At 36.4% G+C, this 27,858-nt stretch overlaps 2 protein-coding genes across 6 annotated transcripts in view; both read right to left on the reverse strand.

The window, feature by feature from the left end:
* The window catches only part of LOC110367244 (macrophage mannose receptor 1), a 30,369-nt gene extending 29,652 nt beyond the window's left edge, over nucleotides 1-717 (reverse strand). For all 5 annotated transcript variants that reach the window (XM_036138371.1, XM_036138373.1, XM_036138370.1 and 2 more), the window contains exons 1-2: nucleotides 592-717; nucleotides 17-373 (exon numbers count right to left, since the gene is read on the reverse strand). In XM_036138371.1, coding sequence (XP_035994264.1) covers nucleotides 17-373; nucleotides 592-655 — 421 coding nt within the window. In that variant the 5' untranslated portion in view covers nucleotides 656-717. The remainder of the gene's footprint in view (nucleotides 1-16; nucleotides 374-591) is intronic.
* A 1,469-nt stretch (nucleotides 718-2,186) lies between these two features.
* The window catches only part of LOC105920249 (macrophage mannose receptor 1), a 34,961-nt gene continuing 9,289 nt past the window's right edge, over nucleotides 2,187-27,858 (reverse strand). The window contains exons 8-32 of the mRNA XM_036138375.1: nucleotides 27,665-27,819; nucleotides 26,228-26,341; nucleotides 25,844-25,959; nucleotides 24,780-24,928; nucleotides 24,501-24,700; nucleotides 21,856-21,974; nucleotides 21,542-21,623; nucleotides 21,293-21,446; nucleotides 21,102-21,140; nucleotides 18,743-18,906; nucleotides 17,632-17,693; nucleotides 17,342-17,442; nucleotides 14,590-14,732; nucleotides 14,127-14,232; nucleotides 13,684-13,811; nucleotides 13,525-13,569; nucleotides 13,220-13,234; nucleotides 10,359-10,464; nucleotides 9,730-9,962; nucleotides 6,827-6,992; nucleotides 6,487-6,657; nucleotides 6,295-6,414; nucleotides 5,420-5,590; nucleotides 3,639-3,668; nucleotides 2,187-3,555 (exon numbers count right to left, since the gene is read on the reverse strand). Of these exons, the coding sequence (XP_035994268.1) occupies nucleotides 3,290-3,555; nucleotides 3,639-3,668; nucleotides 5,420-5,590; nucleotides 6,295-6,414; nucleotides 6,487-6,657; nucleotides 6,827-6,992; nucleotides 9,730-9,962; nucleotides 10,359-10,464; nucleotides 13,220-13,234; nucleotides 13,525-13,569; nucleotides 13,684-13,811; nucleotides 14,127-14,232; nucleotides 14,590-14,732; nucleotides 17,342-17,442; nucleotides 17,632-17,693; nucleotides 18,743-18,906; nucleotides 21,102-21,140; nucleotides 21,293-21,446; nucleotides 21,542-21,623; nucleotides 21,856-21,974; nucleotides 24,501-24,700; nucleotides 24,780-24,928; nucleotides 25,844-25,959; nucleotides 26,228-26,341; nucleotides 27,665-27,819 (3,155 nt within the window). The 3' untranslated portion in view covers nucleotides 2,187-3,289. The remainder of the gene's footprint in view (nucleotides 3,556-3,638; nucleotides 3,669-5,419; nucleotides 5,591-6,294; nucleotides 6,415-6,486; nucleotides 6,658-6,826; nucleotides 6,993-9,729; nucleotides 9,963-10,358; nucleotides 10,465-13,219; nucleotides 13,235-13,524; nucleotides 13,570-13,683; nucleotides 13,812-14,126; nucleotides 14,233-14,589; nucleotides 14,733-17,341; nucleotides 17,443-17,631; nucleotides 17,694-18,742; nucleotides 18,907-21,101; nucleotides 21,141-21,292; nucleotides 21,447-21,541; nucleotides 21,624-21,855; nucleotides 21,975-24,500; nucleotides 24,701-24,779; nucleotides 24,929-25,843; nucleotides 25,960-26,227; nucleotides 26,342-27,664; nucleotides 27,820-27,858) is intronic.

Below are 27,858 nucleotides of genomic sequence, written 5' to 3' on the forward strand. Positions count from 1 at the left end.
CAGTGGAGTTTCCTACCTCTGTAGGTTCTTGTACAAGCTCCACTGGGTGTCCCCGAAATTGTGAGCTGGGTGTTGGGTCCGACTGATTTCGAGAGTACAGCTGTGTTATCTGCTTTGAGCTCCACATAAAGTTCCTGGCCTTGGAGGGCGAGCACCGTTTCATTCTTACATTCCCACCTTTGCAGTTCACTTGCTTCATCACAATCATAGAGGATTACTTCACTCCCAACACTTTTTCCCTGCGCTCCCAGGCATTTATTCACCCTGGGGACCAGCAGTCGTTTGCCAGTTGTCCAGCGTATGTTGTCGCACGTGGTCCCGCTTTTAACTAAGCAAAAACCACTGGCTTTGCTGGTAAGCTGAAATTCTGAATCTGAAAGAGAGATTGTCCCAAAAAAGGTTCACAAAATAATTAAATCTTGCCCTATAACAGTAACTGGTTTCCACAAAAAAAAAATAATTTGAACATCAGTTCAGCACTAAACAGATACAAATCTTCATATTATGAGCTTTAAAAACACAAAACCTACAAACTTATATTTTAACGTCTCAAAGCCAAATATTCTGCAATCGAAAGCTGAAATACTGTACCATTGGATTCCACCGAGTGCAGTTTTTTACAAAGAAGCACGAAGATCAGACACAAGATGCGCATTGTGATCCTTCAGAAATGCTCCGCAGCTGAGCATTCAGCCCATATGCAGTCTGCAAAAAAAATCTGAGATTTGCTTGTGATTTCAAAAAGAGGGGGGCTTTAAAGTCACTGACATATGTCTCTGCAGCACGTCACTAAATCTTCTTTTCAAAGTTCTCCTTATGAGTCAGAATCCAGTGACAGACTTGATTTGCCAATTTTTTTCATTCTGATTTCCAGTTTCTAGTATTCTAGTGTGAATTTGGTTTTGAAATCTCAGCTCTTTTAGCCAAAGCAATAACTTAAAATACTTTAACAATAAATTCAATGCAGGCCTGCAATGTGACAATACAACGTGCAGAAATTAATACGGAAAGGAACATTTGTATAAAAACACTTGGGTCAGTAAAAGTCTGGAACTTTTCACTATTTCTTATTTTTCTCATCTGGCTTAAGAAATCCAGAGAAAGGACATGTGAAACAGGATGTCAGTTAAGCTGTGGTTTAATGTCCATAGCACAGTCTACAAATAAAATGAATTACTTTAATTCATTTACCTAAGAAATTCTTGTGCAATTATTGCAAAAGGGAAGCCTTGAGAATGCTGACTGTCCTTTTTAACTTCTCAGGCTCAGTTTCACATTTCCCCATTTAATATGGTTAACACTTCAAGTATACGGTCAAGTGTGTTGTGTTAAAGAAAAACTGTATTTGAGAAAATCTGTGTGCATAACAGTGGACCTTACTAATTAAAATAATAATTTAAAAAAACACTACCTACCTATCGTATGATTATCTTCGAAGAGCAAAAAATATTTTAAAAGGGTTCATAAGTGTCACTGACGTAATCTGGAATTATTTGTCAAATCAAATATTTGTGTTTCATCTAAAAATTATGAAAAGATGGCAGACTGAAAAGTGTTTTTAACTGTTCATTAAGTGTTCATTGCACTCCTCTCCTATGCTCACCATAACTAGATATCCTCTTTGCCAAGCAAAGATCCTCTCACACATCTGGGCAACTAGCTTCTTCATGTGCAACGTCTTTTTTTTATACTTGTCTATATCTTGTCTATATCTGGCAGTCCCTGACAAAAGTCTTGTCACTTATCCATGTTGTAGAAGAAAAATACTTCACCCACTGAGCCACTGTCAACTCAAAGGACAAATACACATTACAAATAGAACAGTTCAATTCATTATCGGCTCCCTGTTTTACCTCATAAAGTTAGATGCATATTTTTGAGATGTTCGAAACTGTCGATGACCACCTCCATGCAAATTTGGAAAAGGATATTTTGCAATTAAATGCACACATTACATACATTTCCCCTAGCTCCAAAAAATATATATTGCATAACATACTGACAAGGGAGGGAAAAACTATTGAAAATGTGTGTTATAGTATTTGGCATCTATAAAATGGCTTTCTGTCCCTTTGACTATTGAAAGCACAAACTAAGTTAATTGAATTAATTGTATCTAATTTTATTTGAATATTGTGTGCATCTCCAAATAATGTCCTTTCGAGGCACTTACAAAACAAATTCAATCCATGTCCAGAAATGTTTAATCCAACCAACAACAGTTCTCAAGTAATCATTCAGAAAGATTCAAGATTAATCACATAAATTTCATAATTATTCCATTTATAATACAATGGAGTTAATGAGACAAAAAGAAAAAGAAAACTATGTATAGTGTAAAAAGATTAATAGGTTTATTAGCAGGTTTCACATCTTAGAATGTTACTACAGAAACAACAATCTGACAAAGAAAGTTTAGATTTTTCAAATAATATTTAAATATTTTCTACTGCAATGCCTAAAATTGTTGACACACCTGCCAGACATAGATTTAAAGTGATTTTCTTAACTGATAAAAAAACAACAGAGAATGTTTGGAGAAAGCTAAACATTAGCATGATTAGTCATTACAAATACCACTGTAAACAGACATTCATGGTGTTACGACAAGGATGTTTCATTAATAATTGTGAAGTGTACAAATCATTTTTGACAATTCTTTTTAATTAAAATGTAAATAAAGACATATTTTACACACATGTGTATTTATTTTTTTTTGTACAATGTGTTGCTATACTCAGAGAGGTGATTGGGTTATTTCCAATGAAAAAACAAACTGAGGGTGAATGCAAATAATTAGAATCTAAATCTGTCAAGGGTATGAATAATTTTAAACTTGACTCTACCTGATTTATATGACTGCTTTGAGTTAACGAGTGTGCTCTACTTTTCTTTTGCTTGCGTCAACTTAGATTTAGGCTTCCTATGTTTTACAATAATTTCAATTTAAGATGAATTAAGGCATCTTATTTAAGGGTCTTAGTGCTTGCCTTAGCTTTGTTCAGACTACTAGTATTAGAAAAAAGGTTTGTGGTATTTGGATGTATTGGCTGAACACAAAGTTTTATTCGATTTTCACCTTATTTGAAATAATTGAATCATTTTCATTTTTAGTGTTATTAGACAGAGTCATTACTTTTTTTAAAAAGAAAACTTTTACAGCAGTTTAGAATACAATTTCATTCATGCTACTTGTAATATTATTGTAATATTACACTTCTATGATTTTTCCAATGGACCAGAATCCCAAACATCCAATACTTCATTCCCAATTTTGTTGCTTTTAAACTTATATAGTTATCACGGGTTGAGAGTTATCTTCATCTGCATTTCCCACTAGATTTTTAGTGTCCACCAAGTCTGGCTGCGACCGGTTGTTGCTGAAAAGCGGGTTGTCAAAGGCAGTTAGCCCTGCAGGGATTTGTATGGGTGGTATGTGACGACCAGTCTTCTTGAACAGGAAGAAGGCAATGCCTGTTCCCACTGCAATTCCAGCAATGACTAACACAGTTATTAAAGCCGTGTGACCGTGACCTTGAGAGAATATGCCAGTAGCTGTAGAGATTGAAAGAGTAGATCAGGAACAACAAAAATATTTTGGCCAAATATTTGAATGGAAAAAAGAAAGTAGGTCTTACTTGGCAATGTCGATGGTGTTGGTAATAACACTGGAAATAAAAATAGAACATGATTCATATATGTATTGAAGTAGCAATGTGTAATAGTAGCAAAAGGCAAAAGGGATGATGGGGGAAAATATTATCAATGGTTTGAATGGTGTTTAAAATGTTATGCTGATTTTTAATTCTTTTTTGTCTGATAAACATAAGTTTCTCTTAAAAAGCTTCACACTACCTACATCATGCTATTAATCTATAAATTACTTATAGGTAGATTGCCATGCCCATGTCTGCTTGTCTTTAAGGCATTTGATGTAAAAATCAAAATTCTAGGCAGTAATTTTTCTCAAAAGACCTAAACTTAGTATACATCTGTTCTTTAAGCAAGTCACACAGATGAAACTACAAAATAATATATAAAGAAAATAAGATAACAACAATTAAAAAATTTGCTTATATAAAAATAAAGCTACATATCCTTTTATACAGTGTTTAAATCTCGTTTCAACTGTTACAAATGAAAAATAAAGGTAAGACTAAAGACACTAAACTTAATTAAACTGCAATCTGCTTCTAACAATCAGTTCTATTCATTCAACTCAAACAACTGAAAAGGATACGTTTGTTGCTTGAGAACAGAAGGTCCAAAATGTTGTGGAAGTGAGTAGTTAGTTTGAGATTTAGGGAAGTGTTTTACACACAGAGTATTATGCTACAAGTACATTGAATTAAAAATGAAAGAAACCAAGAAAAGAGCAATGCAAAGTTTCAAAAACTACCTTGGATCTATCTGTCATAATCCTTGGGTGTTAGCTTAACTGCTAACACTGTAACGGTAAGCTCACTCCTTAGAGAGAATGGTCCATTCTTTTTTAAATACCTGCTTTTTGTGAAAGGTGGACCTTGGACAAAGACTGGATACATGGATTGTAACACATGTTTTGGACTTGACTGTAAAACATGAGAGGACGCTGATGGATCTCTGGAGCTCTGATGAATAATAAAGCGTAAATGGACAGAGTATACGGATGCGCCTTTTAGCTCTGCATCCTGACATATTTTATTCAGCTATGAGTAGGCTTTAAGATTTTATTGTTGACTCATCTTTGCAGATTAATGTGTAATTGGGATCTATGCAGCAAATGTTGAGCTCTGTTATTTCCTTTGATGTTATAGTAATTATCAAAATGTAGATGTTTATTGGACTCAATGAGATAATTTTTTTTTAAAGCGTATGCCAGCTATCTGTAGAAATAAATTAATTCCATTCTATTATGGGACCACAGTAAAATACAGAATATAATATGACCTTAACAGCATAGAAATCTGAACTATATTTTTTGAATAAAATATGTGGGTCTGTATCAAAAAGAGGATCTCTGGATGCTCACTTTTATAATTTATCTAATGCTGCTGTGGTTAATGTTCAAAAGATTTCAGGATGTTCTGATGTCTGTGGAGTTAGTTAAGCATGTTCCTCTATCCTGTTCAATCTTGTTTTTAACACCAAAATTCCTATTTTGGAGATTTCCATTTGTCGTTGACGTGGGACAAGCGGTTCCCATGGATGTGTATAGTGTGAAATATATTAATTGTTGAAACAGCATTAAACTTTAAGGCTGTAAATAAGTATTAAAAAGTTTAGTGACTTTTACATTGTTTTTCTACTTTTGATGGGTTAAACACTGAAACAAAAAATATGCTATTAATTGCTATTGTTGTTTTCTTGGTTCTCATAGAAAGGTTGATAGAACAAGAAATATTCTCAGAAAATGGTATGTTCATTGTCTTTGTTTTACCTTTGGCTGTTTTGCAGATGTAAGCTCTATCATCCCATCGCCTCCCTGAAGTCCATGTCCCGTCTTCTGCTGTTATCACACCATAGCTACTAGGGAATCTTGACCAAGGGCGACCATCATTTTTCCAGTTAGTGTAGTCCATGACCGTTTTATCTAACCATAACCATTCTCCTGGAGACAAATAGATATTTACTTTGTCATTTTTTTTTGCTCTATTCCATGAATAATAATTTAAACAGAAATTACTTCAAAAATATAAATTATATATTTTTTAAATAAAATAGAAAACACTTGTGTAATTTTTAGTTAGTTATTCATCTATTCATAATATTTCACCACTAGGTGAAGCTTGAGCACTGTCTGCAGACCAAAACAAGATGTGTATCAAGTCATGCCTTTCTCTTACTCGCTCTATCATTCGGCACCAATTTTCACTTCTTTCCCATTGGCTAGTATGAGCCTAACTGCATACACAGCAGAACATCACCTGTCAGAGGAACATGTCTACTGAAAAAGTAAGTAACTCATAACTTTATAATGCTGTTAGCAAGAGAACCTTTTGAGCTGATGGGCGTGCTCTCCGCCATTTTGTGCCTGGCAGTGGCATTTTATAGACAAGGACTGGGTACGCCCTGAGTCATGCACGGCCGGCCCGGTTATGTAAACAAGAGATTAAAGAACACAGAGATTGTGTGTACTGTTTAACCATAGTCCATCTACAAAGATACCTTTAGTTCTTCACAAAACAATTTTTAGTTCTTTCTATTTAAAATAATGAAATTTCACTTATTGCTCCTTTAAGAAGAAGTCTTTTTTATATATATATATATAATTTTTACAAGTTCAGGTGTCTGTCACTTATTTGATAAAAATACCTCTTTGAGTTCTGAACAGGCCCATCCAGTAAGATGTATGTTTGTCTTGAAATGATGTTGCAATGTTATTTTGTATGAACTCCTGTTCACGGTCATCTGCAATGCTGGCGAGGACTCCACCTTCACAAAACACAACAGTTGTTCTCTTGCATTTTAAATATTGGAAAAATATATTTATCAGGAAACACCTACCATGTTCCATACATCTGGTAACTGCATTATGCCACTCTATCTCCTCAGAGGAAAACATGTAACAGAAACCTCTGAAAGGTTTCCAGGTGTAGCGGTTCCATGTATGAGTTGGGTCTGGGTCTTCTGGACAAATTCCAGGAAAATCATTTGATTCATCTCTTGGTGGTATGTCTGTGTATCATAAGAACAGAGATAACAATTGTTTGTTTTAAAATGTTGAAGAAATTTAATTAAAATATAAAAAAAATGTACAGGAATTTAAAGGACTCAATTCAAATGAATATTTAAGCAAATTAAAGATTGTGCTTGAATTTTTAAAAGAAATGTAGTTTTACTTTACCTGTAGACTTCATGCAAACACTGCTGATGTTTCGATTGCAGTCATCAGTTTTCCATTTTCCATCCACATCCACATAGACACAGTTACCATTTCTACGTGGTTCATTTTTACCCCATTGAGTAAATCGCAATGGCCACCCAGCAATGTATCTGAAATAGCCATTGGCCTGGAAGGAAAGCAAACAAAAAAAATTACATTTCCACAATATTCAAATGTATTGAAATGTTTCATGTAACCTTTCTGTTACATATTTTCGTTTTATTATATTCTTAATATGTTAATATTTATCCTCAGGAAACAACATTTAAGGACACATTCTTGCTTCTTATTTTGGTGCCTTCTGTTTCTTGCATACAGCTTGGGGTTGATGATTTATTTAAACTTTAAATCAAACCTTTAAATAGATGGGTATTAGAATGTATAATATATTAACATGCTGAATATACTCTGTAGGTCAAGGTAGGTATAGGTCAAAATTAATTAGTAAGTGAATTTCTAGACAGTAAGCAGTCTTGTCATAGTCACGATCACACACAGATTGATCCTATGCTTTTAATTATCCATCCATCCATCCATCCATTTTCCATCACGCTTATCCCTGTTGGGGTTGCGAGGGGTGCTGGTGCCTATCTCCAGGATTCAATGGGCGAGAGGCGGGGTGCTTTTAATTATCTTTAGTGACTTATCACAAACAGGATCAGTGAGCATTCTTTTAAATATGTGATGTATCACATTTCATTCAGCTTTGTTGTCTTTAAAGACAAAACAGGGAAACTGAAAACTTTCCAATTCAATGAAGGGAAAAATTTCAACTAGACTTTTTTTTGATGGAAAAATCTCCATGCAAAACCTGATGCATTAGGAAAATAATGCTATGACCTTGCTTCCCTACTCATTTTTGACAATGTTAAAGAATTCTCATTTAATAATAATAATTGAACTTTTTTAATCTCACAATGGAGAAAATCACTTCTGCATCTTAACCCATCCCCTTGGGGAGCAGTGGGCTGCCACTGTGTGGCGCCTTGGGAGCAATCGGGGGTTAAGGGTCTTGCTCAGGGACCCAGATTGCAGGCAGTGGGGATTGAACTGGGTACTTGCAACCTTCTCAGAACACAAGCGCACTGCTCTAACCACTAGGCCAACACCTGCCCCAAGGGTTCATAGATGAGCTCCATGGCTCTCATAAGCAATGAATACCACACAAATGAACCACTGCTTCAGGACCAACCCAACTGTAAGTCAAATTATAAACACTACAATTGTAATATTTAATATATATATTACCTAAGTTCTGATTAATTTTGTTAGTGATTCTTTGACCACTTGTGGGAAGTCATAGAGCATAGAGAAATTTCATTCCCAGATGGGCATGACACCGGGACAGAAGAACACTGTGAATTCAAAATCATTCCTCTCAATATTAACACATTATTTGTAATGGTAATCCATCAAAAGCAACACACATACATTGAAGAGGTGACAGGACTTTTATATATATTTCCCCTTATTTTCGTATTTAGATGGACAGCACCCATGTTTTCCAATATGCTTGTGCAAATTCTCAGTTATCTGTCATCGCAACAGCAAGCAGGATTAAAGTGGAGGGAACTGGACCTTCGGTCAGTTTTTCTGAAAGTGTTTAGCCTCTTGGAAGGGTGTTGAAAGATTTTCAGAAAAACTGAGCGGAAGTCCGGTTGCCTCCTATTTAAAGCTGTAGTTGGTAATCCTGTTCAGAAACACTTTTTCTTATACTGGGTAAAAGGGTGCTTACATCCTGAAAAGTAGCCATTGCATAATGTATTCAGAAAAAGGAGGTTAAAAAAAATCCATCTCTGTGAGCGCTGCAGGCCTGAAAAATCCCTGACCAATCATTGCCGCTCGCACAGAAGGATAGAGATTGGGCAGACGAATACATGTAACGCCACTGTGCGTTCTTGTTCCTTGTTGGTATTTGCTTACTGTCGTTCATTCTAGCTCCGCTGCTCACACCGTATACTTTGAACATGGCTGAGAGTCGCAAGAAGCAAACTGTGTACAAGTTTATGAGAAGAAGAGGAAGGCCTCAGTAGAAATAAATCAGACCAGAGTGGATTTGGGAATTTTTTTTTTTACATGATCCCCCTGAGGGGTGGAAGGGCAAGGTAAGACGGTTTTGCGCATGCTCAGTTATTTAAAAATGGACTTGGGGAAACTTAAAGGAACAATAAGTAATAACGACATCTAGTAGTTAAAATCAGAACTACACATACACAATACCTTTCACTGCTTGTTTGCCAAGATAAAATACCAAATGCTGCATTCTGTTTGGGAGAATGATTTAGGTTGATTTTACCGTAAATATTTTACTTAAAGCTGATGTTTTGCCACATGCCAACTGAAATGGCAAGATAGGAAATAGTGTGTATACAGCTTATAAGATGTAGCTTTTTAACTCATGTTATGTTTGATAATTAGAGCCAAAATAAGATAGTTTATTAAATAGCTGAACTGGATGTATACAAGCTTTAACATTTACTCACAAAGTGTGCTTAGGTGCAATTGTTGAAGATTAAATTTAGTGCTATTAGAAAATTTGGGTAAAAAAAAATATCATGGTATGTATACCAACATCAAAATAATAGACCTAGAGTTAAAATACTATTTTATTAAAATATTTTTTTTCAATAATCTATAGTAAATATTTTTATTTAGTAAAATATTTTTTAGCTGATCACACTCTCAAATTCATGCGAAAGTCTTTATTTGTTTGATACATTTGACAAGTATTATACCTGTCAAAAAAGTGCCTGCTAGCATTTCCTTATGAGCAAGTTATCATGAAAGCATTAGATCTAAGTACTAAGAGCATCAGTGAGAATCTAGGGTAAAATTGATACATTTTGAGGTTTTTGAAGCCATACCTGCAGTTTGTTGAGTCCAATCCATATAGAATGATTGAGATTCATAGCCAGCAGCTCAACATAAGCCTGTGTCCACTCAGTTCGCATGCTGGCCAGCTGGGCACCATCAGCTTCACAGTGCTTCTTAGCTGCATCCCAGCTCATTTGTTCAGGAACAAACTTGATGGAATCATTAGGTATTTTGAAGTAGTTGTTAGAAATTGTTGGTTCAGGAGGATCATTTACAGCTGGGTCTGTTTTGAAAAGGGAATGGAAAATATTGTTTTTTGCCTTTTACACATAATACTTCAGATATCATTGCAAAAATGTTTATTTGAGGATGATTGTATTTTTTTTAAATGGTACATGACATCAAACATTCTAAAGAAAACACCCTGAATTCAGAATATAATTGCTGCTAATGAATGACAAAGTAATAATATTGTGTCTAATTTTGCATTTCACCCTATAATTTATGGGTATTCTATTTCTTACACTAGGAATGCAATGACAATAAGGGAGAGAGAATCTAACTGGACCCTGATTAAAGTCTGATGATAGGATACAGATGTAAGGCAGCAGAGAGGAAATGTACATTAATTTTATTGACAAACGTCATCTCAAACCACCTTAAATAGACTTTGACTTACCAACATCTTTTTGACATATAAATCCATTGGTGTCATTGCAAGACTTAGGTATCCATTTACCAATTCCAAGGGAAGATTTTGTGTTGATGACAACACAGTTTTTCTCCTAGATAGACATAAAAACAGAAAAAAACATTAAACAGTAAAACACAAACAAGTTATATACATCTAGAATTAGGTAAAAACTGGTAAAAAGTGATGGTTTAAGAAATACTTACACGGCTCTCAAACCTACCCATCATTTGTAAAATAAACCCAGAAATGAAAATTGTTATAACATGGTCTTCATACCATGTATTATAAATAGTGTACAAGTTTAATTTTAATATAACTCCAAATGAATATTATTCATAAAGAACTCAAATGGTGTCAAATGCCACTGAAGGTAATGTGCTTTTAGGAGACTTAAAAATAGAAAAGGAAGCAGCTTCTTCCACAATTTGCAGGCCACATCTAAAAAAATGCCTTTTCTTCTGTGAGCCTCAGCCTAGTTTTTGGTAAAACCAACAGAAACTGGGCAGCTCTACTAAGGGACCTTGGCTAAAGCAAGCTGAAGAGGTAAAAAGTAGCAAGATAATTGATGAATTTAAAAGCCAAGAGAAGGATTTTAAAACAAATGATTTGGCACACTGGCAGCCAGTGGAGAGAAGACAAAAATGTTGAGATATCTGGTGTGTGCCAGTTAAAAGATGAGCAGCAGCATTCTGACTCTGCTGAAGGCGTGGACAAGAGGCCTGACTGATCTCAACATAAAGTCAATAGCAACAATTTTGTTGAGTTGTGATAAAGACATGGATTATTATCCATTAACACATTTTAGTTTGGTAGTGTGGTGTAATTGAAATAAATCATTCTTGTTGAACTTGAAACCTGAATCCAAGATTACACAAAGATTTATAACCTGTTGTTTAGCATATCGTGAGTACGTCTGTGCGTCTGCCCATTCCAGATCAACAATGTTTGGAAGATGGTTGTGTGAATTGCTGTTCAGACTGAATAAAAGTCTATTTTTTTTTAATTAAAGCTCTGAAAAATGTATGGACATCTATGCTTTGATGTCATCAAGGCACTGTTGGAGAGATGAATTAATTTTGGTTTATAAGGAGATAAATCTGATATTCCTCTGCATAACAGTGAAAATGGAATGCCATGATGTCTCAAAATTTTCTCTAAAATTGAGTAACTACCCTGGAAAGAGGTGCTGAAATTGAAATACAATTTTCTGTATGAACACAAAACCCTCTGTCACACAAAGATGAACAAAACCAGCCTGATGCTGCACTTTTAATCTGCACCCAATGTTCCTAACGGGATATAAGAAGGCCGTCGTGAACAGTATCAATGCTGTCATTAGGTCTGAAAGTACCAAAGTTGCAAAATTTCCAGAATCAGTTTTTCAAAGGATGTCTATAAAAACCTAAACAATGTGGTTTCAGTGATTTGTAGATAAAAGCAGACTGGAAAACATACAAAATCCAATTTCTGCTCAGAGAGTCACTTAAATCTATGGTTGGTAATCCTGTTCAGAAACACTTATATTTATATTGGATGAAATGGTCCTTCCATCCTGACAGTAGTCAATACATTATGTATTTAGAAAAAGGAGGTTAAAAATTAGATCTGTCTAAGAGCGGCAGGCCTGCTGTTCAAATAACAGTGATCAGTCAGAGGACTGGTCCTGCCCACAACTCACTCTGTCCTTCGATTTCCAGGGGTAACACCTTTTTTTTTTTTTTTGGTTGTCCCACATGGCAATCATTCTGATGCGCTTACCTAACAACAATGTGGGTGCACGTTCTTTGTTATTTTCCGCTTGTGGCTGCACATGCCCAATTTTAGTGTTTATGTGTCTGGTTAGCTTCTGTGTTCGCCATTCATTGTAGCTCTGCTGCTTATACCGTATACTTTTAAAATGGCTGAGAGTCGCAAGAAGCAAACTGCGTAGAAGTTTATGAGAAGAAGGGGAAGGCCTCAGTAGAAAGAAAAAAGACCAGAGTGGATTTGTGAGATTTTTTTCACATGAGCTCCCTGAGGATCGAAACAGCAGGTAAGACGGTCTTCTGCATGCGCCGTAATTCAAAAAGGGACTTGGGTGTTTCATACTTGTATTTACGGAAAAATTGCAGACTCTACCTTTTTAATTGGATAAAAAAAAGGATTTTCTCTAACTTTTTGAAATAATTGGGAGAGCTAAGATTTATCCAAAGTTTGAGTACACCGAGTGGCCATGGTTGCGCATTTTTTATCAGACCATCTTAGTTGTTGTGTCCTTGGGCAAGAGACTTTACCCTCATTACCTGCTAGCAGTGGTCAGAAGGGCTGGTGGCGCTGTTGTATGGCAGTCTCGCCTCTGTCAGCCTGCCCCAGGGCAACTGTGGCAACTAACATAGCTCACCACCATCAGGTAGTGAATGTGTGAATGATTGACTTTAGTGTGAAGTGCCTTGAGGGTTGTCAGACTTGATTAAGCGCTATACAAGTAAAATCCAATTACCATTTAATAGTCCAACAGTGTCTGGCTGGAGCACAACTTTTAAACTCCCGGAGAAGAGAGATGTCAAATTAAAGAGGATTGAGGTCTGAAAATACCGCATTCCTAATTTTCAAAATTAAAATTTAAGACATTATATGATAAAAATCTAGTCCAATGTGTGCCCCTGCTTAATAAATACATATTTTATTTCAAAACCATGACAACTTCCAGGCTTTACATCAAACTATGGATGGATGGATGGATGGATGGATGGATGGATGGATGGATGGATGGATGGATGGATGGATGGATGGATGGATGGATGGATGGATGGATGGATGGATGGATGGATGGATGGATGGATGGATGGGTGGATGAAACTACTTACGTCATCATCAAAATCCTGCAAAAGAAGCCAAAACATTTTGAAAAATCAAAACATGGCTTAAAAAGATTTACATCAAACATAAATCATAAAGTCATGATTTAAAATGATTTTGTTATGTCCACAGCAAATCATCTGGTGTGCCCTTATTAATTTTGTGACAATGTTTAGGGTATTGCAAACTCTCATTCTTATCAAATTCTTATCAATGTTGTGTTAATGGTCGTTAAAATTGTGAACTCATTGACCAGACATCTACTCTGTAGCAGGACACATATTTGAAAATGCAAAAGTAAGGTTTATGTTACCATTAACATGTGATGGCGATACATGATTGGATGCCAATGCCTGCCCTAAAATAAAAAAATAAAAAAAAATCTTACATTTTCACAATAAATTCAATAAATCATCTGGGTGATGTGGTTTTCAAATTGTTTTCAAACACAAACCACATAACAATTACTTACAAAATATCTCAGGTTGAGATATGATTTTGGCCGTCCATCAGTCCAGAAAAATCCATTTTCATAAGTGCTATGAAGACCAATCCACAGATCTATAGTTGGAGCACTGAGCATCTCAGACAATAAAAAGACTGCAAAAAAGAAAAAAAATTTTAGTTAAGGATTTCTCTGCAGTGAAGAATTTTGTTATAGAGTCAGCAATGGTTGATAGACAGTTAAATGGCATCTTGTGTGTTTAAAGCACTGTAATACCAAACGTATTTGTTAAATAAAAATTAGGGATTTGTTGTAAAAACATTAAAGCCTCCTCCTTTGAGGCATTTAGGGGGTAAAGAACATGACAGTTTCTGACCTACTTTTAAGGTGTTGCAAAATGGTGCTGCTCTGATCATACCGGTATCGGTTTGAGCGGGCTTAAGGGGTTAAAGCTATTATGAAAAACAAACCTTCCACATGTCTTGAGCGAATAGAGGCCAAGTTTCCATCCATGTCTTTGCATTGTTCCCTAGCTCCATGCCACGTTAAATTTTGGTCGTTTATGATCTTGTAACACTGAAGTTGAGACATAAGAAATCAATTTACAACTCATGCGTGTATTCCAAAAAAACTGTATTCAATTTAGTTTCAATGTTAATTACTACATTATTCGGCTGGATCTTAAGCTGTACATATAATCACTCAAGATATAAAACTGAATACCAGTACGAAAGTTAAGTTCAGTATCTTGTGTTGCTCAATATCATATTAACAACATCATATGCTGAGAGTGACCAATATTGATTTCTCCAGATTGGTACACAGATCTATACGTTTTTTGACAAGGGTCTGATTAAAATCTCTAGTAGAGGTCCTGAAAGTTTTATTCTCCACTTTAGCTTTTCTCTTGTTCTTTCAGCAGAGAATACTCACCTTATAGTTAAACTTTTTCCATCCCTGTTGGCAGCCACCTTTAGGTGGCACTGTAGGAGCCACAGTAGCATTGACAGGTGGTGAGCTACTGCGCTTACAAATAGACTTGAATTCAAATCCACAGTTGTAATCATGCCAAAATCCTGTGAAACAATTAAAGACAAGTTAGAAAGCAAAGCATTCTAACCCCCCCCACACACACACACATACATACATTCATACATACAAAGTGTATATATATATATATATATATATATATATATATATATATATATATATATATATATATATAAATAATAATAATTATTATTATTATTATTTAATTTTTTTTTTTTTAGAGAGAGAGTTTTATGTCTCAGCATAACTATGGTATGTTACTATCACCGTCATACGTTACAATCACCTTAATGTTGCTGCCTACTGCACAATATAATCTCTGAATATCTAAATGCACAAAACCTCAGATCATCCTTGTTTAATAAGCACCATACTACCTCATTCTATTTATCTGTGACTTTCCTGGACGCTATAAGAAAGCCAAAAAAACAAAAAACAAAATGTAACCCTTGTTCATTGCCTGTTCGTTTGTCAGTCGTTGCCTTCATTGTGTGTGATGTGAACCAAAGTACCCAAAACAAAAATTTGCCACAGTAACAGCGATGACAAATTTTCCACTCTCTCTCTCTCTCTCTCTCTCTCTCTCTCTGTCTCTCTGTATATATATATATATATATATATATATATATATATATATATATATATATATATATATATATATATGTATTTCCTTGTTAATATTAGTTTAACCTATTTTTGATGAGTCCTGTTTTGATAAGTCAAAAAACAGCAGCAAAAAACACTTTACCAATACAAAAAACAAAAACAATAAACATTGGACTAAACTTAAATTAGCTAATATAATTTTACCTAAAACAATGGCAAATTTATTGGGATTTCTCTACTATATAGTAAGTTATGCTCAAACTAAAACAGTTCTAAAAGACCTGACAGAGAAGTCTGTGGCTGGACTGTCCAAGTGACATGTAGGATGGCAAATAAGGCAATAACCATCCAAAAATAGCTTTATAGATTAAAATGTTCCAATATATTAGTCTACTGTTTGCTAATGATGGCCAAGTGACCTGAGAAATTTTAACTATAGTAACGCGTGAGATTTACACCCTATTATGAACTGTGTTTGAAGAAAATCCTTTCTTTGATCTTCAACTTCTTTACAGGTCAGTATGTGACTAAATCTTCATAGTTGTTGAAGGGTTACAGGTATGCTATTTTTGCTTTCTGTCACAAGATAAAGGAAATTTAAGTATTGTGTGTTTAGTCAAACGGTTAATTGTGTTTCTACAAAGCCCAATCGCCCATTTAGACATTTGTATGTGCCAAGGTCTACACTTGAAAATAACCAATCATAGCAAAATACAAATATAAGGTATTGAGAAAAAACTAACAGAAACTATCTCGCCTAGTTGAAGTGGCCACCCTTGGTGACAACAATTGCTGTTAAGTGTTTTGATTATCTGACAAATTAGCTTTTTTGATCTCTGTGAGACAATTTGGCACACATTTCCTGGCAGATATTTTTATACATATTTAGGCACATTGGAAAATGTGAATGGCTGTTTAGGGCAAGCCCTAACCCGAAGAGCGGCAGTTGTTTTTTTGGCCATTGAGAGGTGGACTTGATTATTTTGCTTCGGGTTATTGTTGTCTGTGGTGCACAACCTGAGTGACAGCAACAGTATAACTGTATTTTTAGTATAACTGTCAAATCATTTTCAATAATTTGTTGGATATTCTTGGCACAAATTAACTTTATGGTTGTTAGAATCCAATGTAATTGGTTTTACTTTTTATTTTTATTGTTACAAGTTGGTGAGACTATAATATTTTTTTAGTTCAGTCATTGCTTTTTCGCTTCTTCATTTTAAGAAAAATTAAAAAAAAGAAATTATTTCACTATATTAAACAGTATAGAATTTTTTCTCTTCTGCTTCTCTAAAATTAATGTTGACCCATATTTTTTCCCTTATATGTGCTAATCGCAGTTACTGTAACTTTATTCTTTAACACTGGGTAAAGTTAATTTGTTCTATCTTTTAATTTTTCCACACAGGCAAAGAGATAGTGTAACACAAAAATAATTATTGTGAGTGTTTGTGACCTTTGTGTTGGGAAGTAAAAAGTAAAATATGGAAGTGAAAGAATACTACTAGTTCTATCATATATCTATTTGGACTTTTAAAAAGTAGTATATTTAAATTGTTACAGTCTTTGGATTCTTAAACATGTCTTTGGTTTTAAATATGTATTTTTTCAAAATCAAAAGCTGATTAATAATTTTTCTTTTTATGCAACTGGAGTTCCTACTTTCTCACTTCTTTATTTAAAAACAAAATCAGGAGGAAATAAAGAAATACGATTTCGTTTTTGTTACGAGGACAAAAAGTGGAAAAAATTAAGCCATTTAAGTCATTAAAACCAGCTTTGATCAATATTGTTTCTCTTCTCTCTTTTTTGTAACCAAGTTAAATTTGACAAATTTATTTTTTGTCTTGTTTAGGCGAGGGGGCTAACAAAATTATATTTCTCTAAAGGGGCCTTGACCTGAGAAGTTTCAGAACCAATGGTTTATGGGTTCTTTCATACAAGTATAACCCATAAAATGACTAATTTGTAATCAAAATGCATGCAGTATTTTGTTAATCAGTTTTTTTTTATTGAATTCTCTACTCACCATTGAGCAGAGACATGACAACACAGTTTTCATCAAAATTCGCAAAGTTAGGTTGTCCTTCATCCCACATTTGATAAATCACTGGAGAACCATCCATCCACCTAAATACAATAAAAGGAAACAGTCAAACATGGCCCAAAGAGAAAAACACTAATCAAATGGGAAACATTTTTGGATTTAAACATTATCAATCTCCACTGATCTTTAGATGTAACGTTTTGGAGAAAATCTTGCAAACAGTATAAATGATTTATTTTTTTTTTTCAAATGTGTTTGAAATGAATACTCACTCAAATGATTTGTCGAGATCCACAGTTAGACCAATCCAGACAGTATCATGTACTTTGTGTATCTACTCTTAAACAAAGGATTACTTCAGTTTATGAGCACAAAAGAATCAATAAGAAAAATGTGTATGAAAACTCAGAGGGGAAATCAGTTGATTTCTATATATTTTTGTTGTGCAAATTTATAACATGATTTATCTCAATAAGCTTTGCAGAAGGCAGAAAAAACTCAAATACTACTGCACAACCTTATTTTATCTGGTTCAGTCAGTTTGATCAATTTCACAGTTGAGTCAAATTGTAATTTAAATATGATCACGCTAGTACCCCCCCCCCCCCCCCCCCCCTTTGTTTACATTTTGTCGTATACCAACGTCAGCCCTAACTCTATTTTGGTGGGATATTATGTCACTGACTTAAAGTAGTAAATAATTGTGAAGTGGAGCAAACAAATAATAACAATAATTTTGAACATTTACTGTATGCATTTGTATTCAGCCCACACAATTAATACTACTTAATTAATACTACTTAATTAATACTACTACTGAACCAACTTGCAACCTGTTTCAGTCATTTGAGGGGTGTTTATTTACCAGATTTGAACAGCTTATTCAAATTACAAAATTGCTTATTCAGATTACATGTAGAGTGTCTGTAACCAGACACTTTCAAATATTGGCATATATTTAACTTAGATTTTAGCTCTGTACTTTCATTGAGACATGCCAACACAACTTGGCAGATTGCTTATTAAATTATGCACAAACAGACTATTTAGCTGCAGGTATCAAAATAAAGATGGATGAGAACAAATCAACACCATGTTTTTTAGCTTCTTATATTTTAATGTTAAAATCTTTCACTTACAACTCACAACTATGTGGTTTAAAAATGAAGTTACATTACATTTAACTTTATGATTGTGGGATAAAATGTGAACTAGTTGAAAAGGTATAACGGATTTTCATCCTTCTGTATGTTAAAATATACATAATATACATTAAACCTACTTTGTATTTCAGTGAAAATGTGTTGCATATGTAGTTTTAGTTGTATTCTGTAGTTGTTGTGGTTATTGATTCAATGCATAATGAAGCATGAATAAGCATACCTGTTTCCAAAGAAAAATACGTTCTGCTTCACTGTCAATGGTTACAAGGTCGCCATGTTTCTCTTTGCAGGATTGCCGAGCATCTTCATTAGCCATTCGTGTTTTTTGAAATAAATACTGATTTCCCCTCCATTCCAGCCACCCATCAGAGGTAACGTTATAATCTGTAAATTTGCAATACCACATTATGCATATTAGAGATATGTGTTGAGTCTGATATGAACTGTCATAGTTTATAAGTCAAACAAGGTAATTCCATAAGTCTTATACATCAAACACATATTGTTTACCAAACAGTTTGAACAATGAAATTCAGAATTTCCTAACTTCCATTTCCTAACTTGTGCGCGCCTGTCACTATTAACTCTTCAACCACAGCTCTCTTCTCCTCTGCTTTTAGTAACACTTTCAGTGGCTCTGGTACCTCTGTGTGTCTCCACACAAATGAGCTGATCTCATAGTTTGACGACCCTGGTGTTGTCTCTTCCACTTAACCGGGGTCGGGTTGCGGGGTAGCAGCTTCAGTAGGCAGGCCTAGACGTCCCTTTCCCCAGCCACTTGGGCCAGCTCCTCCAGGGGAATCCCAAGGCGTTCCTAGGCCAGCCGGGAGACATAGTCCCTCCAGCTTGTCCTGGGTCTTCCCCTGGGTCTCCCTCGGTGGGACGTGGCCGGAACACCTCAGCAGGGAGGCATCCAGGAGGTATCCTAACCAGATGCCCAAGTCACCTCAACTGTCTCATCTCGACGTGGAGGAGCAGCGGCTCTACTCTGAGTCCTCCCCAGATGACTGAGCCACCCTATCTCTAAGGGAGAGCCCAGACACACTACGGAGAAAACTCATTTCGGCCGCTTGAATCCGGGATCTCGTTATTTCTGTTATGACCCAAAGCTTGTGACCATTGATGAGGGTAGGAATGTAGAGCGACCGGTAAATCAAGAGCTTTGCCTTTTCGCTCAGCTCTCTCTTCACTACAATGGACCGGTACAGCACCCGCTTCACAGCAGACGCCGCAACAATCTACCTGTCGACCTCCCGCTCCATCTTCTCCTCATTCGTGAACAAGACCTCAACATGCTTAAACTCCTCCACTAGGTGCAGCACATCCTCCCCAACCCAGAGGAGGCACTCTTCCCTTTTCTGGCTCAAGACCATGGTCTCGGATTTGGAGGCAATGATCCTCATCCTAGCCACTTCACACTTGGCTGTGAACCGCTCCAGTGAGAGCTGTAGATCATGCCCTGATGAAACCGATCCTAAGGTCAGACCTAACAGCCCTTAATAAAGAACCCAGTACTCCATACTCCTGGAGTACCCCCCACAGGACCCCCCGAGGAACATGGTCGAATGCCTTCTCCAGATCCACAAAGCACATGTGGACTGGTTGGGCAAACTCCCATGCACCCTCCAGGATCCAACTGAGGGTGTAGAGCTGATCCAGTTTTCCATGGCCAGGACGAAAACCACACTGCTCTTCCTGAATCCGAGATTCGACAATCCAACGGACCCTTCGCTCCAGAACCCTGGAATAGACCTTACCAGGGAGGCTTAAAGAGTGTGATTCCTCTGTTGTTGGAACACACCCTCCGATCCCCCTTTTTAAATAGGGGGACCACCACCCCTGTCTGCCAGTCCAGGGGAACTTCCCCCGAGGTCCACGCAATGTTGCAGAGTCGCATTAACCAACACAGCCCCACAACATCCAGAGCCTTAAGGTACTCAGGGCGAATCTCATCCACCCTCGGGGCCTTGCCACCAAGTAGCTTTTTAACCAACTCGGTGAACTCAGCACCAGAGATGGGAAAACCGGACCCGGAGTCCCCAGGCTCTGCTTCCTCAAAGGAAGACGTTTTGGTGGGATTAAGTCTTTGAAGTATAAGGTAAGTATAAGGTCTTCGAAGTATTCTGCCCACAGACACACAACATCCCGAGTCGAGGTCAGCAGCACACCACCCCCACTGAGACGCCGGATAGTGGAAAAGAATCGCTTTGAAGCCGTACAGAAGTCTTTCTCAATGGACTCTCTGAACTCTTTTATCTCAGATACCAGCCGAGCCGCCTGCCGCTTTGACTGCCGGTACACATCAGCTGCTTCCGGAGTCCCACAGGCCAATAAAGTCCAGTGGAACTCCTTCTTCAGCTTGACAGCTTCCCTCACCGTTGGTCTCCACCAGCGTGTTCGAGGGTTGCCGACGCAACATGCACCGACAACCTTGCGGTCACTGCTCTGACTAGCTGCCTCAACAATAGAGGCACGGAACATAGTCTACTAAGACTCAATGTCCCCCACCTCCAGTTTAAAACAATGGTTTCAAATTGAAAAACAGAGTCATTGTGTTTGTTTTCACAAAATACACTTACCTTTAGTTGCGGGGGGTGGAGGTGGCTTGGGAATAACTCCTACATTCACATAGAATAAGCAGCAGCAATGATAAACGAGATACTGTAGTATTATTGAGAACAACAATCATGATTTTTTAACATTAATCATATGCAAAAAAAATGTATCTAACAATATATTTACATAATTGTTTGACGTATCCATTTTTTACCTGTAGGGATCTGACAAATAAACCTGTTATAAGCTTCACATTGTTTATCATTCCAAGATCCTGTTTTATGCCAGTTGCTTGGAATAAATTCAACACAAGATTCCACATTGTTCTTGTTGTTCGGCTCTCCATCTGCCCAGTGCAGAAAGTCTACCTGTTAAGATATTTATTGCGATAAAAACATGCATAGATAAAAGGGTTCTATACAGTTTCTGAAATATCCACCAAGAAAGACAGCTGTTTACTCACTGGGGATCCGTCGCTCCACACATAACCAGTGCCTTGGTCAGGGGCACTAAGTCCAATCCAGAAATTTCTATAACTGTAAGGACTGATATGTGTACAGCAAATGATTTTAACATGTAATCACACCATAATTCTCATTGTATCTGTTATCCATAATCCTATTTTAGCATTTTCAGGAACTACTGTGAGAATGGAAGAAGGATTATGTTAATTTTGAAACCAAACATATAGAAAATAACTAATAGAATAATGCTGTGTAGCATTTCATTAAATATTTGCTGTTTCTGCTACAGGATGTAAACACAGTGATGTTATACCTGCGTTTCTGCAGTCGCAATTCACTAGCACTGTGGATGCTTAGTAGGTCTCCTCCAATTGCTCGGCAGTAATCCCTGGCCTCAAACCATGTCCTTGTTTCACTTTCCTCGTAATATACCTTAAACACAAGGAGCTGGTGAAGATTCTCAGTCATCCAGGTCATGGTCATTCCAAAAAAAGTAAAAAACAAAAAAACTGGACTTGTTTTCCGTAGTTGAAGACGTTTTTCCAGGAAGCTTTCTCAATTCAAAAGGTATAGAGTAATGATGAGAACCAAGCTTTTTACTACTGCCCAAACAAAGGCCTTGTAATGGCTTAGATAACATGCAAATTCAACCAAAACAGGTCCACCCTTTAGTAATGGGCGGTCGTTAAAGACATTAAGCCAGCAGATTGAACCGAAACTGGTCCACTCCTCTGTAACGAGGAGTCGTTAGGGTTGTTATTGGCTCGGGTTAAAGGAGCGATGTTTTGATCACCCATATGAGGGTGAGAATTGAGGTGATGATTGGCTGGAATTAATTCTATAGCTGTATTGTAAGTTTTTGAGAGTTGGAACCTAAGGCCTCCTCCTCTGTTTGAATTGAGAAAGCTACCTGGAGAGGAAGCAAAACGTCTTCAACTACGGAAAACAGGTCCAGTTGCTTTGTTTTTTAATTTTTTTGGAATGATTAAACGCAAGGAGTTCAACTACTTTTTTTGTCTGTGTAGATGCAATTTTCAACCCTAATTTTAATTACTGAGCAAATAGTCATGTGAATTTGGAGGTTAAAATTTAACTGGTCAGTTTGTAGATTGTACTTCTATATCTGTTGTTCATTAATTAGCTGTCATAATTAAAACTGTTCAATAGGGAAACTAATGTGGGTTTGACTTAACATGGTCTCTATTTATTTCCAGGTATTTATCAAATATTATACGAGGTGGACTTTTGTCTCATCATTGTCACTAAAACTAAGAAAGTAGAGCACATCAGCCCAGTTCTGAAGTCCTTACACTGGTTCTGTGTATCTCAGAGAATAGACTTTAAAATACTTCAGTTAGTCTATAAAGTACTGAATGGATTAGCACCTAAATACATTACAGATGTATCTCAGTGGATCAACCTACCAATCCAATCAGGTCTTCTGATTTAAGCCTACTCTGTATAATCAGAACCAGAACCAAACACAGACAAGTAGCATTTAGTTCCTATGCTCCACTTCTCTGGAAACTTCCAGAAGACTGTAAAAGTGCTGAAAGCCTGAGTTCCTTTAAATCAAGGTTAAAAACACATGTGTTTAGCATTGATTTTGACCATTATTATATATTTTTTAACTGATTGATCCTTCCCATTTCTATGCTCATCTCAGCCATCACCCAATCTCCATCATCAGTGTCACCTGCTGCCATTAATTATCATCAATCTATTCCACCTGGGACTACAACTATATATTCCTGCTTCTCTCAGCCACTCAGTGCCAGAACATCTCTTTGTGCTGCCTGCATGGACGTTTCCCTTTGTTTGTGCCACTCAGCCTGCTGTTCCTGTGGACCAGATCTCACATTGCCCTCACTAGTGTCTCTGGTGCGTGTGTGTGCTGCCTGCTTCAGGTTACTCCTGTGATCTTTGAGCCTTGCTCCAGCCCTCGCTGGGGGACTCATCTGCATCATCTGTTTTTTGCTTGTTTCTGACAAAATTGGTCAAATCTAGCTCTCCGTTAATCATCTGGTCAAGTCTGTCTCTGCCTGCATCATCTGGTTACCTGCCTGCCCCTATTGATATCATCTGTTCAAATGTGTCCCTACCTGACCCTGTCTAGATCACCTTGTCCGCCTGCTTCGATCATCTCCTGCCATCATCAGCCATAATTGCCTACCTGTCACCTTCATCCTTTTAAATCAACTTTTTTAAAATAGTAAACCATATTGTGTCTGGCTTGAAATTTGGGTTCCCAGTGCCATTACAGTTCTAGATCAACCACGAAACATCCATCCATTTTCTGACCCGCTTAATCCCTCATGGGGTCGCGGAGGTTGCTGGTGCCTATCTCTCTAACTGAAACATCCTTAGTTTATTTTTTTTAGTCCAACTGGTGTTAATCTTTATCTGCTTTTAGTTTCCATTTGGCCACATTTAATTGTTTCAATTTCCCTACATCATATTCAAACTGTTGATAATAATGTTGTACAGCACTTTGCATTGCCCTTGTACTGAAATGTGCTACGCAAATAAACCTGTCATGCCTTGTCGGTGGATTTTCAGCATAACCACAAAAAAACTAAACATAAAGCATAAGGTGCTAATTTATGGCTGTAATGTTATCAGTCTGTAGGTAAATAAAAGATTCTTGATTCTTAAGAATGCCTAAAGGGTCCACATATTCGGTGAAATACTGCCACCCATTTACTCTACTTGTCAGTTCACTGTTACTGAAATTTCAACACTCAAATGGGCAAGCTCCTGGTTTGTAGATTACTTTAAATCAACCATTGTGGCAAACATATGTACTGTTGTATTATTAGCTTATGGGTTTATTTAAAAAACTTAAAACAATCACAATTGCTATCAAACATTATTTTGTAATTGACATTGTAGATTATGATGACTAATCATTGCAGTCTTTTAAGGCACAGATATAAAAAAAACGTTGTTAAATTTTACCTTATAGCAGATGTATCTTGTTGTGAATTTGGTCCATCCGTCAGCACACCGAGAAGAGGGAGCAGTTGTTGGTGCAGGAGGCACAACTGCCCCCTCGGCCAGATGTTTGCAGATGTATTTCTCTCTATTGGTACAAGGCAACACGTCCCAGAGGCCTGCAGAACCACCAGTTGCCATCGCGACACAACCCTGGTTGTGGCCTTTTTGTCAGAGAAATTAAAAGCTGTCATTTTAAAAGTTACTTTCAAATGCATTTTACGAACAGAAAGATTTTGGTACCTGGCATTTCACCGTTCCAGTGAGTATATCTCACAGATACCGTGTTGGTCCACTCAAAAATGTCTCGGTTCTTCTGGTTTGAAAGTCCCAACCAGAAATGTTTCTCTGATCTCAGGCCCACCAAACTGACTAAGAAGGCATTATCCATCCTGGGAACGTGTATAATAACATGATTAACAATTTAACAGATGTTCTTACTTGTTCTACTTTTAGAAAAGTAATTCATAAATGGTTCTACGAGAATAATTAAATTATTTAGTTCAATATGAATTGATATTGAAGGAACATATTTCGCTTAATCAGGTGATTTCAGTAAATGTGAAAATGTAGTTAAATAGAAGGTAATTTTGTGCTATTTAAAACAAAGTTAAATGTATCTATGCGGTAATAATTGTTGCAGATAATAAAGAGATGGCACTATATCATGATTTCTGGAACAAAACAATCAAAACTGCGAAGAAATAAAATTTTGAATTGGCACTTGAGCATTTAAAATGTGGTGCAAAACGACATTTTAGGCCCTTTGTTAACAGGTAACACTTGACATATATTCTGTGTGAGTTCATCAGTCTTTCACATTGTCGATGTGGATTTATGGCCTCCTGGTTTCAAAACGCTGGTTCATTCAAAACAAGCTGAAATCATTTCCACGTAGACATGCTGAAAAGCTTGTATTTTAACTGTTTTTGCAGATAGCTTTAATATGGTTTTTGGTTGGATAATGGTCTATGAATTATAGACAAATGTTTCAACTTAAGTCCTTAATCTTGAGCTATCTGGATGCAAGCGTGCAGATGTATTTTTACTTAAGTTAAGTTTCACATTAGTTAAACAGCTAAATATTATGAATGAGATCTAGCTGAAGCTCACAAACATGTATTTGGTACATGTGAATTTGAGCATTTAAGGCTCTCTCTCTCTCTCTCTCTCTCTCTCTCTCTCTCTCTCTCTCTCTCTCTCTCTCTCTCTCTCTCTCTCTCTCTCTCTCTCTCTATATATATATATATATATATATATATATATTTATGGGAACAGAGGGAATAAGAGTGAACATGTCTGCATACCTGGTTGAAACATCTGCCAAGTAGGAATTTGATCTTTCACAGTCTGCTTTTGCTTCTTCAAAAGTCTTTATCTCAGTACCAATAAAGTAACAGTAGGAACCGTATCTTTTCCAACTCTATACAGGAAAAATAAAGAAGGACATTTTTATTTGTCATGTGTTATTTCTGTGGCAATATGTAAAACTACACAACATTTAATACAACTTTGAAGTTACACATGTGATTTTCTAGTAAAAAAACTTCACTTGTAACAACTGTTTGTGATTTTTGGCACTAAATCAGAAGACATTCTGAATTGTGTTTGCTTAAGTAATCTTATTTTTCCTTTCATAACATATCTTTGATCTAAACATAACTTTTTTCATAGGTGAAACTTTTACTCACAGTTTTGCATCCTTCGTCCTTCGGTACTTCAGCCCCAGATGGTTCAGAAGCACTGGTTTTCATACAAATAAAGCCATGTTTCTCCTTACAGTCACGGTCTGACCAATTTCCACCCTAGAAGAAGGACATACACAAGAATATGAACATGTACAATACGGAGTGAAACAAAATAAGTCGGCATATAAAATACACATGCCCTTATATAAGAACAATGCAATAATCTTACATTTTCTTGCAAGATTTCACTTTTTTTTTACCTTTGTAAGGTAATTGCATTAAATTAATAGATTTTCTGTTCATGAAGCTAATGTAGCAGGACAAAACATAAGATTATTACTTGTACATTGTCACATCAAGTTAAAAGGTCAGAACTCAGTGATGCAACAAATAATGAAAATAGAGATCAAATTTTCATCCATCCATCAGGCACCCAAGAAGCTTTGCGATCCAATGTCCAAACCATAAGGGCTGCATCAATGAATCAATAAAATTGATAAAAATCAACAATTAAAAGTTTTGGCAACGAATTTCTTCATCAATTTGTTGAGACCTGCATGGCTGAAGTCGTACTTCAGCGTGCTGCCTGAATGTCAGTCTGGTAGCTCATCTTATGCGGCTCATAGCTGGTGCCAGGAGCTATGTTTACATGTGCAATATTCTCTGATTTAATTAAAATGTGTTCGGATTAAAAGGAAAGAATGTATTCTCAATTCACAATATATATGGGCTCAGAATGAAATAATCTGATCATGGCGTGCGATTACTTGCACCAAGATTTATTCAAAGTAGAAACTCTTTGACGTTTCTTTCCACTTTGGAAAGTGGCTTGAGATGACATGTTTCATGAATTGGCGCTATATAAATAAAATTTTATTTAATTCAATATAGAAAATATTGACTATTAAATGATTGACTTAGAATCTAGTCAACATAAACTTCTTTATTTGAAGCAAAACTATTTATTACCGAATATTATTGAAACAGAACACCTAAGTAGCAACTTGTGTTTTCTGTGCTTATTAGGTCTATGAGTCCAAATGTTGCATTTTTGAAAAAAGAAATGGAAATTTAAAAGAATTGTCTGATTATTAAACTAATCGTTAGTTGCAGCCCTATAAACCACCTCTGACGCCTTTGTATGTAGAGAAGTAGTGGTTGCACTTTGAGTTTACGCTGGATGACAGAACACTGCACCATATGCCTAAGGCTGAATCCAGCCAAATTACGGAAGAAGCTCATGTAGGTCATTTACATCCGAGGTCTCGATATTTCTGTCATGATCCATACTTGATAGTAGGTGAGTCGGAATGTAGACAGACCAGTGAATCAAGAGCTTTGCTTTTTGGCTCAGCTCTTTCTTAACCACAGCAGACCAGAGCAGTGCCAGAATTTCAGTTCAAATTGATTTCATTATAAAATGCAAACAATGTTTCATACCTCTCCCCTAATGAGAACACAATCCTCTTGGTTCGTAGCAACAGCTGGTCTTCCAAACTCCCAGCTGGTGAAGCTGACTGTGGTGTGGTCACTCCAGTCAAACAGGCCTTCTGTTTTCCTGTCATTTAGTCCAATCCAGAGCTCATCAGCTGAGGCTACAGACAGAGCAAATAGATAAAATAATTTCTGTTATC

Source organism: Fundulus heteroclitus, chromosome 6, assembly GCF_011125445.2.
Source record: "Fundulus heteroclitus isolate FHET01 chromosome 6, MU-UCD_Fhet_4.1, whole genome shotgun sequence".
Lineage (NCBI taxonomy): Eukaryota > Metazoa > Chordata > Actinopteri > Cyprinodontiformes > Fundulidae > Fundulus > Fundulus heteroclitus.